General features: G+C 32.4%; 1 protein-coding gene across 1 annotated transcript; it reads right to left on the bottom strand.

Annotated features, from left to right (window-relative positions):
• Nucleotides 1-2,188: 2,188 nt before the first annotated feature.
• LOC131037488 (uncharacterized) lies at nt 2,189-4,864 on the bottom strand. The gene has a single exon (XM_057969642.2). It carries the CDS (start codon nt 4,862-4,864, stop codon nt 2,189-2,191), a length of 2,676 nt encoding a protein of 891 aa, XP_057825625.2.
• Between the last annotated feature and the right edge of the window lie 7,018 nt (nt 4,865-11,882).

Genomic DNA, 11,882 nt, shown 5'->3' on the forward strand with positions numbered 1-11,882 from the left:
CTTATTCTTACATAGGGTGTTGACTTCCTTGAGTCAAACTACCTATCTTTGGCTTCCTTGAGCCCTTATTCTTAGGGTGCTGACTTCCTTGAGTCAAGCTGCCCACATTTGGCTTCCTTGAGCCCTTATTCTTACTTAGGGTGCTCACTTCCTTGAGTCAAGCTGCCCATCTTTGGCTTCCTTGAGCCTTAATGTCTAGAGAGGTGCTGACTTTATTGAGCCCATTTACAATTAATATACAATGGTGACTTTGCATTATAATTATATCAGACATTGCTGACTTTTTTTTCTATCTATACACATTTACAATTAATATACAATGGTGTAAATTTTACATATGAGTACAACTCTTCTTTTGGAGTGCTTCAACATCTTCTTTCCTTTCCCATGTGGCATCTTCCTTTGGTAGGCCCTTCCATTGAATGAGGAACTCGGTGATTGTCCTATTTCGTAGCCTTTTTTCTCTAGTATCCAAAATAATCTCTAGTTCTAGCATGAGTCTCCCCTCGTCATCTAATGGTGGTAATTGTGTACATGGGACAACTTTTTGTCCTAAGACTCTCTTCAATCGGGATACATGAAATACATTATGGATCTTGCTACTTTCGGGGAGTTCTACTTCATAAGCTACTTCCCCTATCTTCCTTAAGACCTTGTAAGGACCATAGAATCAAGGTTTGAGTTTTTCTGCTCCACTTGGCTTAATTGATGATTGTTTGTATGGTTGTAACCTCAAAAACACCATGTCCCCTTCTTCAAATGATCTCTCCACTCAGTTCTTATCCGCATATTGTTTTTGCTGATTTTGGGCTTGCTGGATGTTCTCTTTTAGGGTCCTCATGATGTCAATATTTTTCTGCACAAAATCTTTAGCTCCAGGCACTCTACTATCTTGGACAAGATCACCAAATGATGTGGCTTCATATCCATATAATTCCTTGAAAGGACTCATCCTTGTGGAAATGTGATATGTGTTATTATAACAATATTCTCCAAGGTGCAGCCATTTAGGCCATACCTTTTGCTGCCCTGTGACGTAGTTCCTTAGATACCCTTCTATCCATTTATTAACAATCTCAGTTTGACCATCCATTTGTGGGTGATAGCTGGTACTTGGTGTAAGTTCCGTTCTTGCCAATTTGAAAAGTTCTTGCCAAAATTGGCTAAGAAATTGACTGTCTCGATCACTAACTATATTCCTTGGTAAACCATGAAGTCTAAAAACTTCCTTAAAGAACACTTTTGCTATTTGAACTGCATTGTAATTGGTAGGGATGGCAAAGAAGTGGGCATATTTTGTAAGTCTATCTACTATGACGTAAATACAATCCTTACCTTGCACCTTTGGTAGTCCGGTTATAAAATCCATGGAGATACTTTCCCACTTTTGGTTGGGAATGGGTAGTGGTTGTAGGAGGCCAGCTGGGTGTCCTTGTTCCACCTTGTTTTGTTGGCAAATCATACATTCTTGCACATGTTTGAGTACATCTTTCTTAAGTCCTTTCCATGAATATCTTTCACGGACTTGCTTATATGTTTTGTAGTAACCTTGATGCCCTGCTAAGGGATTATCATGGTACTCCCTCAAAATCTTCTCCTTCATCCTTGAATTAGTAGGTAGGTATACCCTATTCTTGTATAGGATGATGTCTTCATTTACCTTGTATTCATCATTTGGCATTCTCCCTTCTAGGATTTCATTGGCAAGGGAATCTTTCGCATATTCTGTGAGGATGTCATTCTTCCACTCTTTTATAATACTTGTGATGGTATTCAAGCATGGTCGTCTTGATAATGCATCTGCTACTACATTTTGGGTGCCTTTGAAATATTCAATGTCAAAGTCGTAGGCCTGTATCCTACTTATCCACTTCTATTGTCGGTCATTTAAATCTTTTTGATTCATAAAGTAGCGTAGACTATTATGGTCAGTTTTAACATGAAACTTTCCACATACAAGATATTGTCAGAATTTGGCTAAAGCATGCATGATAGCTAACATCTCTTTGTCATAAATTGAATAGTGCTTTTCTATTTCAGTGAACTTCCTACTTTCAAATGCTATTGGGTGTCTTCTTTGCATGAGGACTGCTCCAATCCCTTCTCCCGATGCATCACATTGCAATTCAAAAGGTAGTGTGAAATCTGGAATAGCTAGAACCGGACATGAACTCATAGTTTTCTTCAATCAGTCAAATGCTTGTTGTGCTGTAACATCCCATGAGAAGGCTCCTTTCTTGGTTAGGTCTGTAAGGGGTGTTGTTATTTTGGAAAATCCTTTAACAAAACGTCGGTAGTAGCTACATAAACCAATAAACCCTCGGAGTTGGGTCAAGGTTTTGGGTGTAGGCCACTCCTTAATTGCTTTGATCTTCTCCTCATCCACGCTCACCCCTTCTTCATTGATCTTATGACCCAAGTAGAGTATCTCTTTCATACCAAATTCACATTTTGACTCTTTGGCATACAATGATTCTTTCTCTAGGATGGTTAGGACTTCCTCCACGTGTTGAAGGTGTTCTTCCCAGGTTTTGCTATAAATGAGGATGTCATCAAAGAATACAAGTAAGAATTTCCTTAATTGCTGATGGAAAACATGGTTCATACATGATTGGAAGGTAGCTGGTGCATTCGTAAGGCCAAAGGGCATAACCAAAAATTCAAAGTGCCCATAGTGGCATCGGAAGGCCGTCTTGGGTACATCTTCCTTCCTCATTCTTATTTGGTGATATCCAGTTCGTAGATCAATCTTGGAGAAATATTTTGCTCCATGAAGCTCATCGATCAATTCGTCAATTCTTGGTATAGGATACCTATTTTTGATTGTTCTTTTGTTGAGGGCACGGTAGTCTATGCACATTCTCATGGTTCCATCCTTTTTCTTGACTAAGACCACGGATGATGCAAAGGGGCTGCAACTTGGTTGAATGTGTCCCATCCTAAGGAGTTCATTGATGGTCTTTTCAATCTCTTCTTTGAACCTTCGTGGATGTCTATAAGGAGTGGTAATTACTGGTTTGGCCCCTTCTTCAAGTTCTATGGAGTGTTCAAATCCTCTCCTTGGTGGAATCCCATGTGGAATGTCTTTGAAGACTCCCTTATGTCTTTTCAAGATTGGCTGCATGTCTATATGAACCAAAGGTGATTTTGGACCAGATTTGTCCAAGACCAAACATTGAGCAATCCATTCTCCTTGTCCATGTCGGATAATCCTTTCTATATTTTTGCAAGAAACTACCTTGGGATCTCCATTAGGTAGGCCTTTTAATGTTACTTCTTGTCCATCCTGATGGAAGCAAATCTCAAGATTTGGAAGGTCCATAGTGAAGCGACCCAATGAGCGGATCCAAGGTCTCCCTAGTATTATATCATTCTCCAAAGAAATTACATAGAAGTCTCCTTTAACAATATGTTCTCCCATCTTGATTTCTAGTTGAGGCATAACCTTGGTGCACTGATTGATTGTTCCATCTGCCAAGGCCACCTTAAACCCCTCAAACTCTTTAGCTTTTGGCTTCCTTTTTACCACCAAATTTCTACTAATGAAGTTGTGAGAAGCCCCACTATCAATCAAGGATATTACCTTTTGTCCCTTGAGGGTTCCTTTGAGTTTGAATGGTCTATCTTCACCTTCGTTTGAAATTGCAACTAATGTTCCATGTCTTTGCTCTTCCAACCTTGGTCTTTTGTATGAGATCCCTTCTTCTTCATCTTTGGACTCTTCCACTTGATGTAGTTGCCCTCTTTTACATCGATGATCAGGTCTCCATGGTTCTTTGCACTTAAAACATAAATTATTTCTCCGCAATTCTTCCCTTTGCTCAAGACCTTCCTTTTTTTGACATCTATGTCCGGGTCTCCATGTTCCTCTGCAAAAGTGGCATGGTATTCCTTTCTCCCTATGAGGTTCATCCCTACGATCTTTCCTAGAATATGTCTTGGAGGTCATGTATCTTGGTCTTTCCTTTGAGAAATTATCTTCAACCTTGATGGCCCTTTGTATTGCCTCACTTAAATTTTGAGGCTCCAATGGATTGACGATCTTCTTGATGGAGTCTTTGAGCCCTTCTACAAATAAATAGGTGAGCCTTCCTTGAGAGAGGTTGGGGACCATGACTGCCAGATTCTGAAATTCATTTGCATAATCTTCCACTGTCCCTTGTTGTGTGAGTAACGTTAGTTCTTTGAAGTACCATTCCGGATGTCTTTGATCAAATCTTAAGATGAGCCTTTGAGTGAATTCACCATAAGTAGTAATGTTTCGGTGATCTTGAGTAACAAGACCATGGTGCCACCAATCATGTGCTATCCCTGTTAGATGAAGGGTAGCAAATTTGATGGCATTATCTTCTGTCATTGGGCTGAGTGACAAATATGTATCCAATTTTTGAACCCACGATTGCGCTGAAGATTTTCTAGTCCCATCAAAGTATGGTAATGTCATTTTACTCAACCTAACCTGGAGATCTTTGTCAACATGCCTCTTCCTCGTATTCGGGTTGGCTTGTTTCCGAACTTCGTAATATTCTTTAAAAGGGATGCGCTCTTGTACTTCGGGGTCAAGCCTTGCGTACATTACTGCTATCTCATCAATGTTTTCGATTATTGATTCCTCCACTTCCATCATGGGCTCTTCTCTTGGTAAGAATGAGGGCATAGTAGGTCTAAGGATGGAGCTTTGAGTTGAATGTTGATTCTCATAATGGTTTGAATGAGTGTCTCTTCCCGAATTTGAGATAGGTCTCTCATGATTATTTTTGTTAATACTTTGAATAGCTTGTTGGATTAGTTGATTGGTCTTCTCAAACTTCTCATTAGTTTGCTCCATGAATGTTCTAAATTCAGTTGCTAACTGTTCTGCCATGGCTGGCGTACCTCTTCTGCGTCGAAAGTTTTGCATTAACTATTTTGCACAGGTTGACAGGATTATGCTCTGATACCACTGTAATGTCCCCTTTCCAATCTGTCTTGGAATTTACTCCTATTGAATACTTGCACTTGGATTTTGTAATAGATATAATTCAGATTGTTAATTGTTATTTCTGATGTAAAAAACAGTACACACAGATGTTATGGATGGTAATGTTTTAACAACAATGTCTGATATAATTATGCTATTAATGTCCGTACATGATATTTTCTGCAACTGTGCTACGTTTGATAAGAATAACAATAATAGGCCACTGTATATAATTGCCTGAAAATGATCTATCTCCCTCCCCCTTATTGACATGATACTTGTGCCTCTATATACCCTGTGCTAGTGTGGAAGGTCACAAGGATGAGACGCATCTCGTGTCTCTTGTTGACCGTTCTCCTTCAACATACTTAATGGCATGTATTAGTTTAGGATAATTGCATTATTAACTTTATTATTCTGATCGTATAACTCCTCAATGGGGACATGACACTAGGAGAAAATGATCTACACAAATTATCAATAATGCAAAAACCCCAATGGTATAGGTGATAATGGAAGGGGGCTCATTGTTGTGGCTTGGATAAACCAAGCTATAATTTCTATAGCTTGGTGTAGAATTATACTATTTTTACATTGCTATTAAAATAATCCACACATTTTCTTGATTATTGCCACAATGTATTGGCTTATAGATCATTGAATTTGTGTGTAGTTACGTAGTGTTGAAACTAGGCAGCGTTAGATATGTCTACAACTTTTGCAATAAAAAATGTTCACTAAATGTATAAGTAACACCACTTTCCTTGATTAATTTACCCAAAAAATATTATTTATTAAAGAAATGATAGTAAGCATCATGGGACAATGAGGTTTGATTTGAAAATGACACCATTCCTAGCATTCCTGACCCCCACAAAAAGATAAATGGAATTGCACAAATATATTATTAAATTTAAATAGAATATTGCTAAAATTGATCAAAAATCATTAAACAATAGAAATACAAATACATTAATGTCAAGTGCACAAATTTTCACACTAAGCTTATTTTACTCATATCTCAAGTGCAAAACTTTGATGGATTCTTGCAAAGTGTTGGACCACATGAAATAACAACAATGTCTCATGGAATATGACTATCATTGTGTTTAGAAGGTATGTGTTTTTCTCTCAAGTTAATCACACAAACACATATAGAACAATGACAAATAAACACACTTTGTAGACATAGATGATTGAGATAAATTTAATTGTCTTGCATCATTAAAAATATCTATTAATTATAGATCATAAATACACTAGATATAATAAATAAATTGAAATCATCATATAACTTTATTTATTAACAAGCATTCCTCACTAATAATACTAAAGAATAAAATTAATTACATGATCGATCCATCTTGCCTATAAAATATCATGTTGAATTCGAGGTTGAAACATGATAATATTAATTCTTTTCAATATGCCTTTCATTGTTGATTAAAACCATTTCACAACCCTATTTGTGATAAATAGAACATTTCAAATTACTGATGTTATGATCAACTAAATTCCCTAATAGGAAATGATGTTGATGGATGAGGTAACTCTTATTTTCAATTGACTATACTTAGAACTTGAAGAATGTATTGCTAAAAATATAAGAATAAACTTGTATTTGTATTCAATATTGTACTTCATTAGTGTAGAGTACAAGGTAAAGAATGTGTTGTACAACCTTCATTATAGGTAGATAAAATGAATTACTTTGGTCAAACATATAAACACAATTTGAATCATGTTTCACCATTCAATGAAGGAATTCATCTACAAATAAAATTTCACAAGATATAATTTATTTAAGATTTATCTTTTTAGATGGTTTTTTTTAATGAGTTTCATAGTAAATGTACTCTACTTTGTGTGGTGTGCTTCATGACATGATTTTCTCATTTTTTTAGTGATAAATTGTGTTCTTTATAGTGTATTGGTGGAATGTGGTAGTATTGGCATGACTATTTAACCATTGAAGAGCTTCGAACAATAAAAAATAATTATATTTATGCAAGATATGCATGATTTTCATGGATTAGAAACTATTGATATCCGTGAGGGAGGATTACTTTCTTTTAATCACATGTTTGTCTTTCATGTCACCACTATCTTTAATCTACAATAGTATAGTCTCTAACTCTATTGTATTATTATAATATTATATAATATTATTATTTATCTTTATTTATTATCTCTATATACTATTATATTTATTCTACTTCCAATGCATCTAAAAGAAAATATTATAAATTATAATTAAAAAGTGTTTATCTATCAATTATCAAAATTAACTAAATATTTTTATTTCTCCCAATTTATAATATTATAAATGTAATGCCATAAATTTCATAATGAAAATAGAATATGCACCATTTTCTTTTATTTTGTTTTTGAAAGATCTTTTAACTCTAAGGTTTGATTTGATAGTTACATGAGGTAGAGAATGGAACCATTTGGCATAATTCTAGTGGGTGAACAAATATTCACATGCATATTTTGTAACATAGATTATATTATTATGCGATTAGTATCGTACAAAGGTCTTTCAAGGATAGCTATTTGGACAATTATTCCTTGGTGGGTGACCATCTATTGATAGAGAGTGATTAATTTTTCTCAAGATAGGCTTAGCATTAGGTCATCATGTTGAATTTCTATGTCATTAGTTAGAGAGTTAATTTAATTTAGTAATAAAGTTTAAATGTCTCATCAAATAGAAAAGAGGATCTAGGGGAAAATGATCTACACAAATTATTGATAATGCAAAAACCCAAATGATATAGGTGATAATGGAAGGGGGCTCATGTTTGCAGCTTGGATACACCAAGCTATAATTTCTATAGCTTGGTGTAGAATTATACTATTTTTACATTACTATTAAAATAATCCACACATTTTCCTGATTATTGCCACAATGTATTGGCTTATAGATCATTGAATTTGTGTGCAGTTATGTAGTGTTGAAACTAGGTAGCGCTAGATATGTCTACAACTTTTCCAATAAAAAATGTTAACTAAATGTATAAGTAACACCACTTTCCTTGATCAATTTACCAAAAAAATATTATTTACATGAATAGAAGTTGTTGATAGCTTACTGCTAAGTGAAATATGTCGAGAATATTCTTTTGGCTAGTAGTTGATATAATCTTTAGCCATGACAATATATTTCATTTTAGTGAAGGAATATTTACTTTAGAACATTAACTTCTGTTGTTACAACCCAAGCTTATCTCTCTTAATTTTTAAATACATTATTGAAGTATAACCTTAAAGAGGTTATTTTATTTATGATTGCTTTGCACTAGTATTAAATTAAAAAGGGATATTCTTTGATATTCATAGTTAAAGGAGTCTTCTTTTATGTTTTTAGTTACATTTTTTTTTGAGTCATTATGATTCTTTATTTACTGACCTATGCCTTTCTCAACATAAAAACACACACCTACAAAAATAGAAATTTGCATAACATGATGGTTTTTCATCATATTTTTTGGGTTTTAATAGCATTGTGGAGGCTGATTATGAGGATTCGAATGATGAAAATCATGTGAAAAATCTATCATTATTTGCATATTTTGATTTTGGTATGGAATGTGGTTTTGTGTGGAGATTAGTTGTGTCTCATATATTGGCCAAAAATAAAGGAGAGCCAGTAATGGTGCATGAGGGGAGTAGATTTTTATAATTTTTTCCTATATAATTTAGGGGATTACAGAATTATTAGCCAATAGGCTATATATGGTGGGCATCACCCACCAAAATTCAGAAATCTCACGTCGTTAAATTATCTCAAAATCATATAAAATTTAAATTAAAACATAATTAGATAAGTATCATTTATTATAGTGTTAATAAATCTAAGATGCACTAAAAACAAAGAGAAGTGCTAAGGGATTGTAATTGTTAATCATTATTATTGTTGATTTATATTATTTAAAATTAATTTTATGTCAAATTATTTTTATCCTTGATTCCTGCAAAATCATATTACTTACATTTAAAATATATAGTTTTTATCTTATGATATTTAAAATAAATAAATAAAATTAAAAATATTTTCACAAAATTTAGAACAAAGAATCAATACAAGAGATAGGAAGGTTTGCATAATATTTTTTAAAAATTATATTTAAATAGCTCATTAATTAAATAATGAAAAAACATTAAAAATAACATTAAAGGATAATAAATAATAATTTTTATAGCTTGTAGTCAAGAACAACATATCCAAAAACTAGCCCAACATTGATGATATATTAAAAAGGAATGGCTAAAACAATATTGTCTACTAAGTCAAAATAACAAATTTCTCAAGTATGAAAAATTATAACAAGATAAGACAGTCTAAATATTAATTATTTATTAATATTTTATTATAAAATTAAATTAAAATATTTAATTTCAAATTTTTTCCATATAATAGTATTTTTTCTAGCACACGATCATATTATTCGAAAAATAAGTAGATATGACATAGCCATTATTTTCTCCTAATTTCAAATTAGTTTTCAAACTCTTGCTTCAAATTCAAATTCATTGTTGATCAAGCTTAACTTTTGTGATTCTCAACACTTCCTCTTCATAGCGGAAAATGACTTTTGACTTTTCCATAAAATTTTCACCACTTTATTCCTAGGTTACATAGGGAGGGTCATAAATTGATAAAATGTAATATTTATACATAAGTAATTATCCAACTCAAAGCTAGACATATTAGGTACTTAATTTCGAAAAAGAATTGAAAAAACCTTTTTACACTACTTAGAAACATAATTGAATAGAGTCATGCTATAATATAACATAATTTTCAACATAAAAATCTTAGTTTCTTCATGGGTCTCAATCCGTGTCACAAAGAATTTACCACATCGAGATTTTCTTGAGAACGTCTAAATATTTCTATTAAACTTTATATCACTTACATACTTAAAATATTTGATAGTAAATATTAGATATAAATAAAAATATTATAAATTAAGCTTAATAACTCTTGTACACAATTTATATAATAATAATATTCTATGTGTTTTCTTTCTAATTCTAATAGAATATAAATAAAATTTATTCATAATATTAATATAAGAAGAATCTAATTACTTATAAATTATGTTTATCATGAATTAATATCAAAACCTATTTTGTTTTATAAATTATATAAATTTTGATAATAACCAAAAATTCATAACTATATATCATCAAATATTTTTTTAATTGAATTCACTATAAAAAAAAAATACATAGAGGTACCTAGCATATCTTAACCACTTTAAGTTCATATTTTGTTTTCAAAAGATCAATGAAAAACTTTCTTTATCGAAATTTATGACTGACTACTTTAAGTTTATCCTTTGTCTTCCAAAGATCATTGAAAAACTTGCTTTATCAAAATTTATAACTAAGGGTTCAATTATGAATGGTGAATAATAATAACTGATATTAATATGAATATTTGTATCCTTACTTTTAGTATCATAATTTATATCTTAATTGTTGTTAATGTTGCCCACCAATTATAAATGACTCCTCTCCCTTTCTTTAAAATTTAGAAAATGAAAAAACATAAATTAGGCACATGCCTTGATTGACCCGTCTGCACGTTGCTCTTCCACGTTTCGGTAAATTGTATTGATTTTCTTCCATGTTCAGTAAAATAAATAAGCCTTTGTTTGGACCGAATCCTTGAACAAATAAATTAGATATTGATTAGACTGAATCAACATTGCAATGCCTATTTAACGCATGTATGGGAGCGCCTATTTATAGCACCATTTGGCTTCTGATAGTCAAAATTCCTCATTTAAATATGAATTTGAACTTACATATATTTTTCTCACGTGTAAAACGACAAATAACTTCAGTAAAAAGTCTTATTGTTAAATTGGAATAATTTCCTTGAAAAATCTTTACATTTAGGAGTAAAAAAGAAATGATTTCAATAGCACGGTGAACCCTAAAAAATAGGGTTTACTTTTACACGGTCATATCACCTTTCTGAATGTCGAAGTCCGATATCCCGTTTAAGCCAAATTTTTATAGATTTCACCATTTCTGCAACACCATAAGATGCACTGTCAATTATCATATATACACCATGCACACTTGCAATTGGAGTCAGGCTTAGCACAAAACCATCCCCTGCGGCGCCTCTTCTTTTTGATGCATTTTGCAAAACAGAACCAAACGAATAGGGTTTCAATTTTGGTACATCCAATTTAGGGCTTCTACAATGAAACACAAAATATATTTAAAGTTATAACCAACTAAAATAGTAGAAACTTGGCGCCTAAACTATTTTATGGAATGCCACATTGCATTGTTTCTGTTGCACTACATGAACCAACGATGCCTATGAATAAATTCAAAACATTATAAAATTGATTTTTGAACGTTGTAGTCTTGGATATTCACGCGTTCTCTCGCATCGGAGAATACAAGAGATGGTGGAAGTTTTAACATATAAAAGTCTTTCATCTAGTTATATTATAATCAACTTGCATAATTTATTTTAACTATTAAAGCTATAAAAGATTGGTTAAATCATAATAATATAAGCTTGGTTAATTTTTAAACTATAAAAATTATAAAAAACATTTTTAATTGGAATTTGATACTAATTTGATTTTGAGATGGTAGAAATGGACATTTGTCTAGTTCATGACTTTTACGGTGCTAAAATATGGTTCATTGATGTTTTGACAAATATTTATTGCAAGAATTATCATCTACCAAGATATACATGATTTTCACGTATTAGAAATTACTCATATTAAAGAAACTCTTAGATAAGCATTGGCCATGAAAGTAAATCTAGGTTGTTCTTTTGAAGAGAAAGTACCTCTTTGCAACAAAAAAAAAGATTTTATTTTTCCTCAATTTGTATTTATTAAAATCTATGTGGTATACAAAGGGAGAGAGTGATAAA

The sequence above is a fragment of the Cryptomeria japonica genome, chromosome 3, assembly GCF_030272615.1.
Source record: "Cryptomeria japonica chromosome 3, Sugi_1.0, whole genome shotgun sequence".
Taxonomy (NCBI): domain Eukaryota; kingdom Viridiplantae; phylum Streptophyta; class Pinopsida; order Cupressales; family Cupressaceae; genus Cryptomeria; species Cryptomeria japonica.